Below are 20,847 nucleotides of genomic sequence, written 5' to 3' on the forward strand. Positions count from 1 at the left end.
CTGCTCCTAAGTTTAAGACAGTCTGTGTTTTTTGCTTTACACCAGTGTCTGACACTAAGTTAATAAGCCTTTTATTCTGATTCAAAAGCTATTACACTACACACATCTTCCTCTACTTACATTTGCTAACCTACACTGAAGCCTGGGATTAAATTTTATGCTTCACTGACAGAAAATAGAATCCTAAATCACAAATCCACATATAATAGTTAATTTCCCCACTTGTTTCTTGTGGTCACAGTACCTACTTTCTTCCTTACCATGGCCCTACTTTAAACTTCCGTATTTTTAAACACGGCAGTGGGCTTCAGCTCAGGTCTATGAAATGTCTCATTTTCTTGAAATTATTCCTTACTAAACTTTCCCAATTACCCAGACCAGTAAGGTTTAGTAAATTTTGTGCAGAATGACACCAAATTATGCTACCGATGCATAATTTTACAGGTAACAGGTTCATTGATCTCTTAAAAACATAATAAAAACTGCTACTAATATCAATAATAAACAGCAACAGGTTCTAGCAGATTAAACACCAGATCCTCACTCAGAAATACTGGCTTCTTTCCTATTTTATTCTCACCAAGTCTTCTAGGTGACCTTGGGCAAATCACTACCCCCACACTGCAGCTTCCCCAGCAGTAAAAATTAATTGAACAGAATTGTAAATCTGTCTGGAAACTCCAAATGTAACACACCATAAGAGTTAAAAATATACTTCCCTATCTGCAGATACATTTGCCTTGATAGCTTTTCTTTATCCCATTATAGAGCAGCAGTGTAAGATTGCTTTTACTTTCTAAATACACTCTGGTGGTTCTTCAAGAAAGGCTTTAGGCTACTGCCTTACCTCCTATCACATGCTTGATCTATTTCTGCTATTGTATCTACTTTGAAGGACCAGGAGCTTGTATGTGGCAATACATACTTACACTTACTTTAATATATTACATCAAAAGTCGCTGTTGAACACATTCCTAAGGCACAGAGAGAATAAAAAACAGGACAGAGAGGCAATTATCAGCAAGCAGTGACTCATTCTCTAAATCCTTGCTCACATAAGTAGCCATCCAAGTATTTGCTTCCACAACCTGACACAGGAACAAGTCATCAGCATTTTTTTACAGGGAATACATACAGCGATGAACCAAACTGTATCAAAGAAACATAAAAATATTCCTCTTTTTATATATCAGCTAGACCTACAGAACACTACTTTTAATTTAACAGGAAGCAGCAATTCATTAGCAAACAACACCGTTCAAGTATAGTGTACTTCATTCAATTGCCCTCTTGCCCTACTCTGAGTTTTCTGTAAAAAATTACAGAATTATGAGATGCTTTACATCTTTCCTATTTCAAAATAAAAGGCTTAAACAGCAGTTTCTAAAAGTTCTTGATTTCCTTAATCTTTATTGCAGGCAAAACACCAGAAACAAAAAGCACTGTATTTTTCTAAGCAGAGATAGTGGGAAGCGGCAACTTTGTCCACATCATGGCACAAAAACCCGTTCTGATCGACACAAACGTGAACTGTGATGTGCTTAACTTGAAGCCGTGCTCCCGATTGATGAATTACTACAACACCTTAGAAAATCTCTTTAATAACCTGACGGCCAGAATACTGAAAAATAACTCCTGTATTGTCCGCAGGGAACTTCTTGAACATTAGTAACACTTGTAACGCGAGCTGCTATAAGAAGGAAGAGACAGACCTTCCACGCCGCAGACACAAAACATGACAAATCCGGCAATTTCCTGGAATATTGCAAAACCGGTCGGAAAACGGTACCCTTCAGACACAGAGCTAAAAGGAAATGAAAGTGCTTTGCATCCAAAGGGAGAATGCATTAGCAGCTCGGATCCTCGCGTGCTCTCTAGGTAGGAACAGGAGCCCGAAGGACTCCGGTGCCGGCGGGGAATGCCGAAAGGGGGAGACGGGCAAGGCGGAGAGGGGCACACGCTCGGTGCCGGGAGCGGAGCGGGGCCAGACGGGGCCCCCCCGCCCCGGAGCGCAGCCCTGGCCCTTCCCACCCTCCCTTCCCGCACCAACTTCCCCCGGCCCGGGACGTGGCCGGCTGCAGTTGGATAAGGAGCGACGCGACGGGGCTGAGATCGGTCTGAAGTCCACAAAGAAGCCATCTGCCTCCGGGAAGCGGGCTGGAGAAGGGCGGGCGGGAAGGAGGAAGGAGCAGCCCCGGGCAGTTTCACGCCGCCTGCAAGCGAGCGGCGGCGAAGAGATCGCCCCGGCCGCCGCCCCTGCTCCCAGCCCCGCGGCCGCGCAGCGCTGCCCCCCGCCCGGCCCGCGCCGCCCCGCCGCCGGGGCACGGAGCGGGCGCACCTTCCCCGGGCTGAGCTCTCACCTTCCTCCTGCCGCCTCCGCCGGCCAGCGCGGCGCTGCCGCCCGAGTACATGTAGTAGGCGATGCCCAGCACCCAGAGGAAGGCGAAGCAGAGCAGCAGCCGAGACCTGCGCCGCATCCTCCCTCCCGCGCCGCCGCCAGGCCACCAGGAAACGGCCGCCAGCAGCCGCCGCCTCCGCTCCTGCCACCGCCGCCGCCGCCGCGCAGGGTCAGGGGGCAGAGGGCGAGCGCCCGCCCCCCGACCAATCCCGCGCCGCCCGGCCCCGCGGGGGGCGGGCCGGCTCCGCCGCCGTCGCCATGGTTGCAGCACGCCGGGCCGCCGCCTCCGCCGCGCCCGGGCCGGGGGCTGCGCGCCCTCCGCAGGGCGGGCACCGGCACGGCCCGGACCGGCCCCGCCCGCCCCTCACGCCGCCGGGCACCCTCGGGTTCCCCCCGCCGGCCGCGGATCTCCGCGGGCGCTGCCTGAACCGGGCCGGGGGGCGGGAGCCGCGCCCCGCGGGCAGCGGGCAGGCGGCGGGAGGGAGGCCGCTCCCCGCCCTGAGGTGGCGGGGCACCGCGGGACTGCGCGGCCGTGCGGGTCTGTCCTCCTCGGAGTTGTGCCACTCTCTCCCCGCTCATACTGGCCGGTTACACGGAAACTCTCGGTACCGCAAAACTCCAGACTGGCCCCGCTCCGCGCCCCGCATCCCCCGCCTGCCGTAGCCCGAAGTGTCCGTGCCCGCGCTCCTGCAGCGGTGCGCGGGTCCCCGACATGAGGGGTGCCCCGGGCTCACCGCGGTTGGTAGTGACTGCGCCCTCGTTCAGTGCACCCTCCAAAGGCCAAAATACAGCACTAGTGTGTGGCTCTCACCCCTTTGGAGTTGTCTTGTTCCCCTACTCATGTTGGATGATCACATAGAGGCTCCCAGGCCACCAGAAATTCCAGACTGACCACAACACAAGTTGTGTCTCTGACTTTTCAGAATGGAAATTGTGCTCTATGAAGATGTTGCCCTTAAAGTCACTTGAGGTAGGTAGCGAGGCAGGTCTTCATTATGCCTCAAAGGTCAGAAAGCAAAGTCTTGTCAGGACATGTCCACTACCCTCTGCATGACATTATTGAAGAGATTTTTCCATGGCCCTATGGAACACATCGAGGACCTGACAGCCCACCACCCCACTGGGGTCACGTACCTGCTCCGCTGGCACTTCTGTAGTCACCACAACAGCAGTGCCCAGACTGGAAGCATGGGCGCCACTAACGCAGGCCTAGCGGCATCTCTGGGGGATTCTGCCTGGATCTTCCCAGACAGCTGACCCAAGTAAGGCTCTGCTCTTAGAGGCTGGTCAGTTGATATGGTCATTGCCTGGTAAAATTATCTGTCTTTTACTGACCCAGTTCCACCCCTGAACACCTCAGGACAGACACTACAGTGCACTAGTTCACTGACTCGTGTGTGCACAGCTCATGCTGCTGTTATTCCACACCAATGAGTTTCCTGTTGTTCAGCATTTGCTGCTATCTCATCCCACTGTGAGACATCAAAAAATGAGAACACAAAACTAACAAGGGACACATTCTCTAACAATTAAAAAGCACCTCTATGTCAGAGGCATATCAACTCAAAGGAGAGCATGCCTGGTTTTGAAACATTTTGGGGTTTTTTCTGTCCTCTCACTGTGTTCTATCAATAGACTATTTTATTCCCACGTGTTCTGACTGTACCCCACATTTCTCCTGTCTCCACATCAGTGTCAGGCTTCTGTCAGTCCAGCCACAGCGGTGACTACAGAGCCTCTGTAGCAGACTGCTCACCAAGCTGGGCCAGGATGGGGCCAGGGGGTCTGGCATAAATTCTGTTGCATTAGCAGGAAAAGATCCAGCAGCTACAATAAATGGCATCAAAAACTCACCTGCTCACCAGCACAGTCACTCCGCTGACAGTCTTGTCAAGAAGGTGAATTGTGCCAGTGTTGGCACTGCCTGGGCAGAAGTTGTCTGGCATGCAGAGATTTCAGGGGATAACTGCATACCTTCCCACCTGCCAGAGCACTGCTGGAGAGATAGCATGGTAAAAAGACAAAGGAAGGAATCCCAAATAAGTATCTATTCAGGGAGTGTAAGATAAAGAGATTGATTTCTTGAAAGCAAATGAATCTTTCAATAAACTGAGCATTATGAATTTAGTTTGGAGGGAGTTGGAGACAGACGCCCAATTTCAGCAAAATACAAGTTTTGGAATCAAATAGCTAGCATCTATTTGAAGTGATGTACACTGGAGAGTATGGGCTGCCAGGAGACACACAGATGTTCTAGATGAGAGTTTTTGATTTATCCAGAGTGTGTTTGGTGCAATTGAGAGCAGTTCCTCCAAAATCACTGACTATGCCTGCGTCTAAAAAGACACACGCACACGTACACACATAAACACACCTCACTTCAAAGCTAAATTTCCATTAGCAAGGTTTTCTATATAAATCAGAGGAATCAGCCACCCAAGCTTGGGAACATCCTGATAAACTCCTACTTCTTGGGCTCTACAATGAGATGGAGAAGTAACTTTCTTGCTGCTGGGGAATTCCTTCACTGGGCAGATCTGCTGAGGGAAAGGGTGCTTTGCATGACATATGTCTCCACAGAAAACATCATACAATTTCATGTGCTAAGGGAAGCCATAATCCTATTTAACTTACAAAATTGCAGACCACTTAGTCTTTAAACACCCTACAAAGCCTACAGGAACTTTTCTTGCCCTTTTCATAGTCTTAAATATCTTGGGATGGTCTTCAAAGGTCTCCCTGCAGCCGCAGGTATTTTCAATGATTTTAGCAATGTGCTTTGATAGATTTTTCCCTTTCCAGCAAAATTAGCCAGCCATGCATGTGCAGAAAATTCTTCCATAGCTGCACACCTCACAAGCTTATTGAAATAATCCACTGCTCATGCTCAACCACAGTTCTCAAAGGTTTATAACTCAGTCAAATCAAAACTAATTTCTTCTCAAACAAGCAGATACATGCCTACTTTAAGGAAGGCTATTTCCATGTCAGAGTTCATTTTTCAGCCTTCTGCTGATAAATTACAGAAATGTTCAAAAAAAAAAAAGGTTGTAAGAGTCTATTTAGATCAAGAATTTTTTTCTACTCTCCTGATATTCTGAACTGGCTGAACCAGTTTTGTTCAAGTCTTTCCAAAATATTCCGATTTGGACAAAGTCCCAATTCAGCAGATTTCATCCTGAATCATTTATATTTCAGAGACCACAAAAAACACAGAGGTTTAGAATGGAAAATGTTACATTGATTCAACTCTAGGAAAAGCTGCCTGTTCTATTATAATGCATTTGCATACAGATATCTCTTTACCTCAAAAGTCCTAACATATTTAGTCAGCAAAGAAAAACTGAAAAAAATGTGCTTCAATTAAAGGAAGGAATTCAAGAAAAATGTAATATATTTTTTAATTATTTTTCCAGTGCATTTCAAAAGAAAATATTAGCATATTTGAAAAGCAGCATTGCTAGAATGATTCACAGAATAGAAATGCCTCTGTATCAAGCACAGCCCTTTAAACAAAAGAGATCAAGCATGTGAGAATACAAATGGGAGTGAAATTTGCAGAAGGAATTATCAAAACTTTGCTTTTGATCTGCAATGCAGACACCTAGATTTGAGGGACAGAATTCTGATCTAGTTAGTTAGGGTGTAAACCAGAGGGAACATCACTGAACTCATATGAGAGAGGGTACAAAACCAGCCACAGCCATGACCAGACTAATTTGGACAACACAAAAACTCCTTTTCTGGAGTTATATTATCTAGTCAAAGATGAACAAATCCTTCTGCAGGGCAAATGGAAAGCAACCCTCACCTTCAGGAATAAGTGAGTCAACCTCTTACTCATGCTAGCAATCTTGTCCTTGCAAAAACAGGAAGAAGGATTTTCAGACCAGGTCTAAAACATAGAAAATAGGTTTAAAAGACTTTAAAAGGCAAAAATATAACTGATCAAGATGCCACAACCTCTTTGATACATGGAAGCTAAAACATAGGTGATCCAGTTCATATTACATTCTTTAAAACCTATTCAGTTAAGTCACAAAGTAAATAATTTCTCCTCTCTCATGAGAAACACTATTTATTAACCTAATGTAGGGTGTTTTATAACACAGAAATCACACGTTTACATGAAATTTAAAATACATCTGTAGAGGATATAGGTCTACTAAATTCTTGAAATCTTGACTCAGCACAAGCCCAGTGTGTGTTTGTAGTACTAGAATTCTGTTTGTAGTGAAAGAGCCTGATCCTGAAAATGTTTATGCAAATGTTTAACTTCATTCAGCACGTATTCCCATTGGAGTCAGTTGGACTACTCAGACATTTAAAATTATATGCTTATGGCTGAGTACTTGCAGGATTAAAGGTTAAGTGCAGCTAGCAGGTCTGAAAATCTATGTAGGTGTTTTGCAATTCCTCACTGCACAGTGGTAACAATGAGAAACAGACTACCTCCTCAACTAAAGACTTGGGAGTCAACATGTCCTTTCCCATCTGTTTAGATGCCAAGAACTATGTTTGTTTAATTTTTCAGCGGAGTTTCTGATGCTACCCAGAGTAGGCAGACGTGCTGGCAATAGCATTCAAAAGTGGCTCACTTCCAGAAAATCTTATTAGCCTCCAAGAATGTTTTTTGAACTGTTAAAACCCCAAGCAGCAATATTGTACATGCACATTTTACCTTGAAAACAATGTGTCACTGTGCCTGACCACAGGGTTTGTCAGGCAAGGTCCAAATATGTTCAGGCATTGCAGAACTAAAGCTCTCTCATCCTAGACTCTGAATTTGAGAAGGTAGTATCTTCTCTTTTAAAGCATAAAATAATGGCTATTTCCTCTGATAGCACTGCTGTTATGCTGTTTCCACAATAGAGATTGATCACATTACATCATGCGATGCAGATATTGTAAACACTGCACTTTCTCACATGAGTTTGAAGTATCAGCTTAAGCCCTCATGCTTCCAAGGCAAATTATCCAAATCTGGAAGCCTTTCCTCTCTACTAAATAAAGTTTAAGGTTCAACATTCCTTGGAGTCTTTCAGTTCAACAAGGAGAGGAAACAGATTCTTTTCCTATGGGTGGTGAAGACAAAGAAAGAACAACTCAGCCTTTGCTCGGCCTCCCGCTAAAGATGGCAGAAGCCAGAACAAATTGCAGTCCCACTGCCAGCTATTCTTCCTGAGTCACTTTGCATGTTGGACTGAACTTCAGCAGAACAAAACAAACCTCTTGCAGCATTCTGTAGGCTGCTGATCCGATATCAAAATGTGATATGGCTCAGAAGTCTCTCTCATAGGAGAGCGATGATAGATGAAGGAGAGAATCAGCCGTGGTGAGAGACTTGCAGAAACAACAACCTCACCTTTGATTGAGGTAATTTGACACTCCTTCATTGGAATTATCCAAATTCCGAAAGTCATAGCTGCCAGAAGTGGTAAAGACTGATGATCTATGGTCTGAGACAAGGCAGGAAATTCCATCCTTTCCTCTCGAGCAACACTATGTAGCAGTGGAGTGCAGCTGTAGTACTGTAAGTAATTTGAGGCTAGGGGTAAACACTGTGTGCTAATGCATAATACACAAGTCTATTTTTGAGCAACAAAGACAAATGTGAACCCATCAGACAATGGTGGTGTAATGGCAACTGATGCTTTGTCCATTCAAGTTTATAATCCAGAGCAGTAAGGCTACAGCCAAGAAATTTGAGACTATCTATGATACAAGTTTGCTACAGCCAAGCATAGAAAATGCAGCTGAGTTACCCTACTATCAGATTTGTGGAGATTAAGAAAAAGTCAAAGTGTTTTACCAGAAGCAGGTTTTGCTCATGTCTTTCCATAAAGATTTTCTTACTTAGTTGCCCCATCATCAGCTGACTACAGGGAATGCCATAGAAAAAGAGAAAAAGAAAAAAAAAAACATAAAGAAGACTGAAAGAGGCATGGTAAGAGGGGAGGTGAGAGTACAAGGAAGCAGCACAGGCTTTTGTCTTCCAAAGCTGCTGCACCGTCTGCAGTTTCTAAATTGAAAAGATTGATAAGTGGTGCAGTTCACCAGCTACTCAGGATATCATACCCAGATGGCAGGGAGAACCTGATGCTTAGTGAGTGTATTGTAAATATTTCTCTTCAGTGATGGTGTATCATTCAGAAGGGCAGAGGAGAAAACCTTTCCTTGCTATACAATATTTTAGATTCAGCTGGATAGTGGAAAGCATTTTCTTACTTCTTCCTCACTTTTCTCATATTAGGAGTTGAAGCATGCGCCTTCAGTCTGAGATAGGGCAAGCAGGTCTCCAGTTCTCTGGAAAAACATTCTGACCACTGACAATGGCAAGTCACATCAGAAATGCCATCATGAACAGGCTGAATACAGCTCAGATGTCTTTGATGAATTTTTTTTAATATAATTTTCCATCTTCACACTATTGCCTCCCACTCAGGTGCACGTAATGGAGCTCATGCCTCAAAAGCAGTGTGCTGCCCATAGCAACCTATTCCCACTGGACACAGTGCAATCTGACAGTTAGCAGTGCTGTACATCCTCTGCACCAGGTGAAGGACACCACTCCCCCCACACCTGCCTTAGCACCATGTCTGCTTTTTGCATCACAACAGTGGCTAAACAAATAAACCCCAGCAATGTATTTTTATCAACACTATATGTTGTACTTCAAGAATATTTTTCACTGTGCAATTAAAAGTAGTCTTTTCAGACAGCACATAATATCAATAAATACATTAGTTTGTCATGTCCCTTTTGCATATTTGCCAATTTGCAAAATTTTGTGTTTGGATCCCCCAAATCATTATAACAAATTACACAGGTCATCTCTATCACACTCAAGAACGTATTTCATATAATAGGGGAAAGAGATGTTTCTTTCAGTTCACATACTCTCCAGAAGTCATATATTGATTTCTCCCAAGTTTAATCTTTCAGTACTTTGGAACAGACAGTAAATAGGCTCACTTACCACAAGAGATGGAAATTGACCCCATTTGTAACCTTCACGACCAGTTTGGCTTCAAACCTTTATCATCATCCGTTAAAATCGTGGAAGACTCTTTCTGAAAGCAGGACCAAAAGCAACAAACCTCAAGAAATTAGTTTTACACTCTTCCTCTTCCAACAGAAGGAGCCAGACCCACCCCCTCCATAATACAACTGACCCAAAATGACCTTGGTCCCAGTGCCTATCACACAAAATAGTTTGAAAGAAAAGCTGGGATTTCCCTGCAGAGACCATGTATTTTCCATCCCCTTTGTTCTTTCAAGAGTTTCAAGTAGAGGAGCAACTGTTTTCTTCCAAGGAGTCAAACATCAAATAAAAGAACTTTCTGTCCTTGTCCTGTGAGCTGAAGGTCTGTGACTTTGTCAACTGAGGTTAATAACACTTTTCTTTTCACATTCTACCAGGATATTGCTCACTGTTTTCTCTAGCTTTCAAAACTATATCTGAACTAATAGATATGCACCTTGGGGAGAGGTGGTCAAATAATGATTTTATTTTTACTTGTAAATTAGATTTTTCCAGCACATAGGGGTGTAAATGAGGCTTCCCCTATGAAAATAACATTTTTTTGCCTCAGAAATTCACCATAAGTTCAAGACAGCAATACTTTGTTCAGTTGTAATCTCACTGTAATTTACACTGGTGTAAATTGGGAGTGACTCTGTAGAAGGCCAAGTCATCACAAGAAGTTAAATTGATGTAAGTTGATGAAAAGAATCAGGTTTCCCATAGAGCTCCTTCTCTTACCAAAAAAATGGTAATATACAGTGGAGAAAAGAAAAGCACTTCCAGAGTCCTACACTTCAGCATCTATATCTCACCAAACACGCCTAAAAAAGCATCACCACTGGAAACACAGGGCATGAAAATGCTTATGGGGCTTGTGTGCAGGGATGGCAGAGGTGGCAAGGGTAAAGAGGGCACAGAAAGAGCAAGAGGGAAGGGGAAAGAGAGAGGGAGAGGTAGAAAGAGAGGGAGAGGGAAAGGGAGCAGGAGAGGGAGAGGAAGGGGAAAAGAGGCAAGAATTGAAAAAGAGAAGACTTGCCCTCCACTTGGTGAAGTGTGGGGATGAACTTCTTGGGTCAGGTAGCCCAGCAATAGGGACCTGAAGCTTTTGTGCTGTAGCCTCTCACACATCACTTGTTAAGGAAGGAAACCTCGCACATTTTGGGAAATACTTCCTGCTGTGATTCTGGAAATAGAAAACTGTGATGCTGAACAAGAAAAGCACTGTTTCTGGTATCATATCTTTGCAAGTAGCACTTCTACTGTGGTTTTATTTTTTTTTTGGTACTGTCTGAGTCATCCTCTGTAGATGGATGTCCCAGGACACTCCTATTGGGAACAAATATCCTTGAGTGTACTGCCCCATATCAAACGTTTGCCAGCTATTCTCTGTGTGTCCTTGTTACAGAGGAGCTCACTAAATACTTGCCTAGGGACACAGATGTACCTGCAGAGGTGCAGCGTGACAGTGGCGAGACAAATGTGCATACACTGTACTGACCTTGGCAAAAATCCTAGCAGTCCAGCAGCAGGATCCTGTCTTTAACCCGTAGAGCCCCTGCCAGTTCTGGCAGTGCCTCACCTAAACCATTATTGTCTGAGCCATTTGTCTGCCCTTTCAGGATCCTGAGCCATCTGCCCTTTCAGGATCCTACATGTTATGTGTGATGGAGTGATGGAGCAGCTGAGGCACGGAGTTCTTCCTAAGGAGAGGGCAAGGAAGGTGGTGACTTGATGCTACGGACACCATCACACCTGAAGGCAAGGATCCCATCAGGAAAAGGGCCATGGCACTACACCTTAGACAGGCACACACCTACACAGTGCAGAGAAACACAGTATTTAAGAAATATCTCTCTGTACTCCCACACTTCCCCAGGACCCTGACACTAGCACAAAATTTCAGCCAGAACAAAAGGAATATCCTCAGTGCTTGAGTGTCATGGTTTTTCCCTGCTTTCTGATGGGACCCTGCCAGAGGCTGAATGCAATGGGAAGCCTCAGCTACTGCGGGACCACTGTTAGCTTGTGTCTTTCTCTTTCCTGCTCCTTCTTCAGTTTTTCAGTTCCATATATTTTGTCCTTCTTCCTGGCAGGCAGACTTTTAAATTCAATAAAGGACAGTGTATTTTCTTGCTTTAATTAATCACATATTTTCTGCCATGTGAGTAAATAATAATTAACCTGGCAACTGGAGGTACCCTGGGTTAGATCATGATGCTCTGTGTTGGCTTTCCACAATGTTTCCTTGCTGTCAATGCTGCTTTCTTGGCTAGATAATCTCCCAGCATACCATGTGCTTGAGTAACAATAACAAACAGGAAAAATGAAGCAGTTCATAAGATTATTATTTTAGTTAGGTTTTCTGTTCTAAAAGCCAAAAAAACATCAGCAGGCCCAATACACTCAGAAGAGCTGCTTTGTTGTTTGTTTTTTTTTTTTTCCTAGTCACTAAAATATTGAGCTGTTATACAGTTATATCAAAGAATTTAATAGGACACCAAACAAGTTCAGAATCCCACTGGTGCTTCAACAACTGCATTTGATCAGCCATGAGCTCATATCATCACTCATGGAGAGAGAGGGAAAGACAGGAACTTTGGATCTCAAGTGCATGTCAGGGTCCCTCTGCATGTGTCATTCTATTAGTTCTTGAAAAATTGTACTGTGCCAATGCACAGGAAAAAGACTTGGAAGAAAGGGCCTCCAAGAGCCAGGAGAACCCTGACAGGGCTTCCACACCCCACTCCCACAGAGAAGGAAACAGGGTCCTGGTAGAAACTTGAGGCAGTAGCCAATAGATGCTGAGAGGAGTTAGTGTGCTTCTGACATTCTAAGAAATGCAGAGCCAAAGGGCATGTACCTGCAAATATGAGAGAAGTCTGAATTTACCAGGTGGAGAGGTTTTGCTTTTAAAGAAGAATAAAGTCTTTAAAGAGGAACTTCTCCAGTGCAGGAAACCCATCTAGAACTGTTCTTTTATCCTGCATGCCCCATGGCAACTGACATTATTTAGAGCTGAGAAAAGTTTGAATAAATAAATCAGCTGAGCCAAGGAGTCTTTTCAGTGTGTAATCAGTTACTCCCTTCCCATTTAAGTCTCTCTCTGCCAAGGTTTTCCTCTGCTTCCTCGAGAAACGCACAGAAGCATTCAGACTGGTGTTGCCACAAGCAGGGGCTTCATGTGTCTGCTGGGAGAGCTGGCAGCCCCAGGCAGCTGGGAGCAGCACACACAGAGCTCCCAGTCTGTGCCAGAGAGAAGTGGCTGCTCAGTCCCTCCCAGTGCTGTCCAATAGCTGTCTCTGAAATGGTCTGGCCTCAGCCCACTCACAGTGGATCAGAGTCTGCAGCACAGCTTATGATCATTTGCACTTGCAACAGGTCCCTGTGTGATGGGGCCACAACCGAGTGTCTACACTGCTCTTAGCCCTGCTGGGCTGAGATACAAACCAGTAAAGGAGCCTTGGTAAAGCCAGCACTGATCCTGTTCCTGCTCTTTGGAAAAGAAAGGCAACTTCAGTACAGAGGCTGCTGGCACAGCACCATTCGGAACCATGAAATTTGCTGGAACCAACCAAAAATTTGAACAGATACAACTGGAATTTACTGTACTTCCAGTTCATTGTTCCATTTAGATCTCCAGGTGTGAAAACAACCCCACAGAGAAAAACAAAACAAAACAAAAAGCAACAAAGCACTTCAAGTGAAGGCAGGATGAATACCTTCTGGAAACAAAAAGATGTATTTTGTCAATTGATTACACAGGTGGGAAAATCGTACAAGCAATGGCAAGGTTGACAGCATTTTGGGAGAACTGGCAGCATCCCAAAGGCGAAGGAAAGTATCCTCTTCATCCAATGCTTCTTGACATTTTCTCAGAGACCAAGTTCACAAATTGTGAATTTCTGAGTTCAGAGAAAACCTTCCAAGCTTGTCAAGAGTATAGATGCTGCAATTGCCAACCCAGAGGTATGACTTCTAGAGGTGCTGCCATTTCTTCTCTTTCTTTCTTTTTTTTTCCTAGAGATGTCTCTTGTAACATCTTGACTCCTGAGCAAGATGAATTCTGTCACTGTGCCAAGTCTTAGCACTAGGCAATGGAGGGCAAAGATAAGGCTTCAGACGTGTCCCACTTATATGTCAAAATACTGCAACATTGACAAGTACTTTAGTGCTGCACATTCCCTGAATACTAAACTTCTTCCCGGTACTGTCTTGTACTATACAATGTGGCTCTTTTTATACTTCAGTTTACCAGCATCTTTTTTCATTTGCAGTTAGGCTGGTAGAGGAAAAACACCTCTAACAAAAATTAGGATTGCATTTTCCCAGTCTTTACTGAAGTGTGTAGTACATGCAAAGTAGTCACACAAACTGGGATTAGAAATGCTAGAGCTAAGATATATTCCCACCTTTTTCAGCCTGAAGTGTTCTTTATCAGAGTTAGGCTCACTATTTATCTTTGCAAGTTTTAAAAATATGGTTTTATTACCTAACTCAGTATCTTCTGGCCATCCTCAGAGATGATGGGGTGGAGAGAGTATTTATCAAAATTGCTGATGACACCAAGGTGGGAGCGGATGGAAGTAATTCAGAAGATGGGATCAGAATACAAAATTATCCTAATGTGTTGGAGAAATAATCTAAAATTATCAAGACAGAATTTAGTAACAATGCGCATGAAACACTAAATGGAGAAAGGAAAGATCAAATGCGCAAATACAAAATGAGAAATCATAAAAGAGTTGGAAGGGCTGGGGGAAAAAAGGATGTGAGAACTAGAATATTACTCAATGCAAATACAAGCAAAGCAGTTAAATCTCCTAAAAGACAAATCTCATATGAGATGCATTATTACAGGATTGTCAAAGGCAATAGGGAATTTTTCAGCTTTTCAATGCACTGGTGAAGAGTCAGCTAGCGTATTGGACCTAGCTCTGCATAACTCTTTTCAAAAAAACAATAAAAACATAAGACATTTATAGAATATAGCCTATCAGAAACACATGTATAATTGGTTGGTCACTATAGAAGCTTCACTGGGAGATTTGATAATAGTTTTCCAGCATATGAAAGGATGTCCAAGAAAGGACAACCGTAACTTACTTCCTTTGCTCAGTTGTCAGGAAAAAGTCTAGTGTATCTGGTGGAATGGCAGTTGGGTGATCAAAGAAAATTCAGAACTGGCTAATAATTCTTAGGAACACTCAGGACTCTGCTTGTAGAAAAGTTTAGGAAGAGATCTGACAGTGCTACTGGTATATTTTATCCCACTTGGAGCAGGGAAATTTTCTCAGTGGTTTCATACAGCTTGTCAACATTCTCAATCCTATTTTATCAAAAAATCCATCCAGTTCCTTTTTTTTTGCAACAGCACAGAGTTGAAGCTGAGGTGCAGGTGTTTTTCAGACACTTCAACACTTTGGCAGTTACAAATTCAGGATCAGACACCTTTCCTTTCTCATGCTTTTCTTGGACAAGCAGGAATCATTGTCATTGTCCAACTCTGCTCCCTGCTTTCACATGCGGATTTTCCAGTAGTCAGAGTCCTGAGGAATTTCCATTCCCTTTTCTCTCCGTGGTGAGCTGTGTATGTTCACAGCTACATGGCATGAGTAAACTCCAGTGTCACATATAACCCCTTTCCAGGCACTCCTGGATCTTGTTCTGATATTGGACGCTACCGTTAATATTTTCTAGATCATCCTGAATCTTTGTCCTCTCTGTAGTCAAAGGCAGAGAAGGTTTATTCAGGCTTCAGCTGTCCATGAAGACCCTTAGAATTCAATCTCCATCCCAGGATCAACCTTGCTAAAGGCAAAGCTTGAGTTGTGGGATGCTGGAACCCCTCCAACCTGAACCATGGGCTGCTGTGCAGGTCTGTGTGAACTGCTGCACGTGCTGTATCCCCCCTGTCCACCAGGGCCCAGAAGATGAGAAATCCACAGCACTGTTCCAGTTTACCCCCTGAAGGTTAAAGTACAGGGAGTGCCTGTGCTGCAAGAACATGAAGGTACCACCATCATCACCTCAGCTGCTCCTGTCTTGGTGCGGAGGACCAGTGTGGGCAATGTTTGTCTTCATCTCTACTCTCTTGTGTGTTGCTGACAGTGGTGTGGTATCCACAAGTGTGAGACAACCTCAAATTACAAGATGCAGTTTATCTGCTGGAGGATGAAGCATCACACAAGCTGATTTGCCTTGTTTCACTGTGGCTCTTATTTGTTCACAGCCCTAAGCCCCCCACAATGCAATCAATTGAATGACAGCCTCAGGAAATTGCACCTTTTTACACTTCCTAAGAAGAGAATTACTTGCATAAAAGCTTCTACATTTTCCTTTACTACCTCTCCACATGGATTTGGTTGTCTCTTGGAGCAGAGGGAGGATATTTTCCAACCATAATAAAAACACTGCATGATGATGCAAAGAAGATCTCCAGTCTGATGATGTTTCTTTATTTTCAGATTTCTATTTTTTTTCAAAAGAGATTTTGAGTCAGAATAAAGGAAGGCTCCTGCTAACTTGCTCTTGTTGGGCTTCGGATACATCACTGTGCACAAACAAAGATCACTGCATGGATGCACTTAGGTGACTCCTAAAAATATCTTAAGAAAACTTCAGATGAGGCAGATTCATTCTTGCACCCAAATGCAGGGGCTTGTGAACACACAATTCAGCCACCACCAAGCCTACCCAGTGCTCCTGCCTCTCAGCAGTCATGCTCTGCAGAAACTGAATAATTAATATTTGTTGCTATAATGTTCTGGCATCAGCCTTTCCACAGTAACATTGATTTTTCTTCTTTCTCTTGTACATTCTCAGTGATCCAGTTCTCCATCTACCTCACTGTCTTGCCAGATTCTTACCCCTTCTCTCTCACAGACAGGCTCTTTGCTCTGCAGAGCAACCCTCTGAGTTCACTGGTTTAATCACATTGAGCCGCAGATGTTGTGTGTAAGGACAGTAAAGTCTGGTTCTGCTTGCTTTTTGCTTCCTTTCACAGCCTGTGTTTTCCCATCACTAACTTCAACATTATTTTTAACTTTTTTTTTTACATCTTTCAGCATCTTCCCTTTTCTCCTTACTTTCACAGACCTTAACGTTTCTATTTCCTTTCTTCCTGTTCCACAATTCCCTCTCTCAACTTTCCCTAAGAAAAATGAACACATGGTAAAATACTCTGTTTTTCTCATTGCTTCTCCTTTCCTTCTTTTCCAGTCTTTTCTCTAATTCTATTCCATCTTCCACTTACTTTCTTTATGACACCTGAGGACATGTTTCCTCAATTATTTATGGATTTATTTACTTAGATATTTATTGCTTTTGGCTGTTGTCCTTACAGAAGCCCTCACCTTTTTTCACATTTCCCATCATGTCCCAGTTTTGACTCATGGTCCCTGGAGGTGGGGTAAGTTTCTGTTCTCTATCCCTCCGGCTATGAGCACACTACAAGCCAGAGTACAATTACAGCTGAAGGAACACCTAGTTTCACAATAGCTCAGTATGAAAAACAGTAGGACTAGAGCAATGCAGAGTTTAGCATGGACTTCAAAGTCTGTCTAGGATCTTAATAAATACATGGAGCCTTAGCTGTGGCTCTGCTCATTGCTGTGACAAAAATACAAGGCCCAAGAGAGGTGTAAGCCCATTCTTGCATAGCAAAGTAACTGTAAGAGGTGCAGCAGGGAGCTCACAACCTCCATGAGCAGGGCATGACAGCCTTCAGCCACCTGAACATTACCCCAGCCCGTGCTGCAGAATGCTCTGAGAAATGCAGAAACTCTGTTGGGTTCAAAGGGGGATGTGCCCAAGGCTCTTCCAGGAGACATGGTCCTGTCTAGAAATGGCAGTGAAGAGAAATGTGCCCCCTTTCCTGATGTACCTTTCCTCACAACTCATGATGCCTCAGCACATCTCTGCCCAGAGTTTGCCAAATGCCCAGGAATGTAGCCTTTCAGCTGCTCCCTGCAGAGCTCACAAGGAAATTTCCTTCAAGAGACAATGGCCTTCTGTGGCATTCACATATTCTGGAAAGATCCCTTAACCCAGGATTTTTCTCGTGGGAAGCTGAGAAGCCTCAGAGAAAAAGGAAAACAATGATTATCTGATTTAGTCCTCCTGTGTTTTGCTCCTTTGGAATGTGTTTGGAGATTTTTTACCACCAGGTGATTGTTTCATTGGTTTCTGTTGTGAGTTGCTTTGACTCAATGGCCAATCAGAGCCAAGCTGTGTCGGGACTCTGGAGAGGGTCACGAGTATTCATTATTATCTTTTTAGCCTTCTGTAAGTATCCTTTCTGTATTCTTTAGTGTAGCATAGTTTAGTATTCTTTAATATAATATAGTATCTTAAAATAATAAATTAGCCTTCTGAGAGCATGGAGTCAGATTCATCATTCCTTCATCTGGGGACTCTGCAAATAGAAAAGCCTTCCCCCAGACAAGTGAGACTTTCTGTAGCCCCTCGGTGAACAGCATTTAGAAGTCCAAGCAGGGAGGAAAGTAATGGAGGTTAAGTTTTTGGCTGTGCAGCACCTCACATCACCAAGTGCCCTGACTGTGTGCTATTCATGTCCAGGAGAATTTTGATTTTGTGTTCAAAGGAATGAGAGAAACCTTGTGGCGTTTGCTTCCAGTAAGATACAGTAAGACAGTTTTTCTGCATGCAAGAAGTGGTACAAAAGAAATAAGAGAAACACAATAAAAGGAAAAGCAGACTGGTGCGGTTTAGGAATGAGGTACTGGAATTCCCACTGCAGCTGATTTAAGTCCCAGTTTCTCAGCAAGGCTGGTTCCCCAGAAGGGTTTGAATGTACAGTTAGCAAATGAAATAAGCTTAGTACCTAATGCAGCAGGGAAAGCCTTTGGTGGTAAGCCCCAAGGATAAGGGAGTGAGAGCCAGACTCACCAGAGCACAGCATGCCAGTTTAACTTGGCTGGGAGTCAGACTCTGCGTGCTTTCCTTACACAGTGTACAAAGCTGAGCTCGTTGGCAGTGCTTGGTAAATAAACAGTGATAACAAAACCTGCAGCAGAACCCAAAGGATACCCGGAAATTACTTGTGTGTGGAACTCCCTTGGACATGGCACGTTGCCTTCAGCAGTGGGAAATGTGCTTCCACTGCAAGCTCAGAGTACAGTAATTGTTACTTTTCACCAGTTATTCCAGTGTGATAAAAACAATAATCTGTGGGCGTGGTAGGTCAAATAGTATATAAATTACCAGTCAGACTATATTTAGGCCCATAAACCAAAAGGATGGTGTTCTGGGAACAATGACTGAAGTGTTAAACTATATCTGATTTTTTTCTTAGTGTACAGTCCAACCTTTGCATCTTGATGACCTGCCAGACTTGTCTATGGTACGTCACTTGTTTTTTGTGACAGAGGTCCGAGGGAAATAAAAAGCCTGGAAAAGTGCAGAAAGCCCAAAAGTGTGTGTTGATGGAACAACATCTATCTCAGAAATTGTCCTTTGTCTCATGTTGTTCAAAAATGAACAACTGCAGCTATAAAAGGGATTTTCAGTTGCTGGATACTGACATGCAAAGTTTTCCTGTGAGTCTGTACTATTCTTTTGAGAGTGAGTGCAGGGTACAAAACAGTAAACTGCAGCAAGAAAATGCTGTGCAATGGCCAACAGGTAAATAATTCAGCACTATGGACAAGCAGATGAACAGCAGCTGTTTCAAGCTGGTATTAAATGCATCTCAAATTGCAATTCAGTGTTTTGGACTGGAAGCTACTTGCTGTCAATTGGCATCTCAGCTATTCCCATTCAGGCACTTTGGAAGAGCCACTGCCTGACTTAGTGGTACCAGAAACATTGCTGATTGGGCTAAGGAGCTGACCATCCCCCCTCCAGATCAGCTTTGGATGCCCAGCTGTGACCAGAGCAGCACCAAGCACAAGACATCCCCACAAATGCACCAGGCAGATGAGCTGTGCCCTGAGCCAGCAGAACCTCTGAGCCCCTGGTGTGCTCCTTGAAGGGTGATATTGATGACTTGCAGTTGTAATGGACTCCAGCTTGCCCCTGCCATAGACAGGGAGTTATCTGAATTCCCACAGAATTCAGTTGGAAGCAGGATGAAGCCACAGGATCATGTTGTCTCTGCTGTGATGATAAGCAAATATTGTGTGATTGTTATTAATACTATAGCTAGACAAGACTCATGCTGTCATACAAGCACCAAGGGAAAAAGTCTCTAAATCAAATACATTTAAATCATATTTAAGTCAAATCATCAAGTGCAAGAAGAAGACCTATAAGGAAGAAATTGAGAAATGAAGAGAAGGACTAGAAATTATAAGACGCTTGTGTTCTGGGCACAAGTAGCAGTTATGTTCTTTAGAAGATACAACCAGGAATACTGAAACCATGTGATTAACATCTAATAAACATTTACTCAAAACAGTTGAACAGTACCTCACAAACAACATGAGATTTGCAGAAGATGAAATGGTATTTTTACAAGTGAGTTACTGAAGTTTATTCCGGGTATAGCAGGGAGCAAGAAGAAAGCGCAAAAGCCATCTGCTGAAACAGAAAATCGCTCATTATTCAGTCTTGTCTTCCCTCATTACATAGAGAGAAATATTTATTCCCTGTTGAACTTCTTCAGGTGATTTCTCACCTGTTCATCCTGCTCACCTAAAAGCCACAGGCTGTGATATATTGATGTGTCTGGACCAGATGACATGTGTCTCAAAAATTGAGTCTCACATCAGCAGTTAAAGACAACTTCTCAGCCAACATCTGGCAGAGAGAACAAATCTGGGATCCTCTGTATGAAATTTTTTTTCTTTCCAAAAACTCAGGCACCAGCAGAGAGGGTGCCTCATATAATCCCCTGCTCAGAGGTGAGTCCTTCTATTTCTGGGGGCATAGCTGATACAAGTCACGGACACATCCTTCCAGTGCAGGAGGACTGAGTGGGTGAAACATGGTGCTGAAAGGAAGTTGGATCTAGGATTTGTGATACTTGGATTTTCACTGTGGTGTGCATTTGGGGGAGGAAGAAAACAAAAAACAGCTCCAGGTTTAGATAAAATGGACTGGAAAAAAGTAGATGTTTTCTGAAATGAATAACAGCCCATCTGCAATTCATTTCCATGAAATATTTTGCTTTATCTGAAATAAAATAGTTTGTTTCCATCTCAAATGATGTTGCATTAATAATAATAACAATAATAATCCCAGGATTTTCCTAAACAAAACAAAATTATTAATTTCTCAAAGAGCTGCACCTCTTCAAACATGCAAATAATCTTACCCTCTGTGCATCACATTGAGGCTTATAACACATTCTCACGGGGGGCTGCAGAGAGGGAAGCATACATTCTTCCCTGTTCTGTCCTGTATGAGCAGTTACTGACTTTTCAGGGGGTGGCATTCAAATAGCTCTCTCAAAAAAACATTA

General features: G+C 43.6%; 2 protein-coding genes across 2 annotated transcripts in view; one reads left to right on the forward strand and one right to left on the reverse strand.

Moving 5' to 3' along the window:
• GALNT2 (polypeptide N-acetylgalactosaminyltransferase 2) overlaps nucleotides 1-2,539 on the reverse strand; it is an 86,646-nt gene extending 84,107 nt beyond the window's left edge. Inside the window, exon 1 of the mRNA XM_054279564.1 lies at nucleotides 2,361-2,539. Within this exon, the coding sequence (XP_054135539.1) occupies nucleotides 2,361-2,477 (117 nt within the window). The 5' untranslated portion in view covers nucleotides 2,478-2,539. The remainder of the gene's footprint in view (nucleotides 1-2,360) is intronic.
• PGBD5 (piggyBac transposable element derived 5) overlaps nucleotides 1-20,847 on the forward strand; it is a 316,445-nt gene that overhangs the window by 166,320 nt on the left and 129,278 nt on the right. The window lies entirely within an intron of this gene.

Source organism: Melozone crissalis, unplaced genomic scaffold, assembly GCF_028551555.1.
Source record: "Melozone crissalis strain CALT ecotype California unplaced genomic scaffold, PUWL_Pcris_2 ptg000027l_1, whole genome shotgun sequence".
NCBI lineage: Eukaryota > Metazoa > Chordata > Aves > Passeriformes > Passerellidae > Melozone > Melozone crissalis.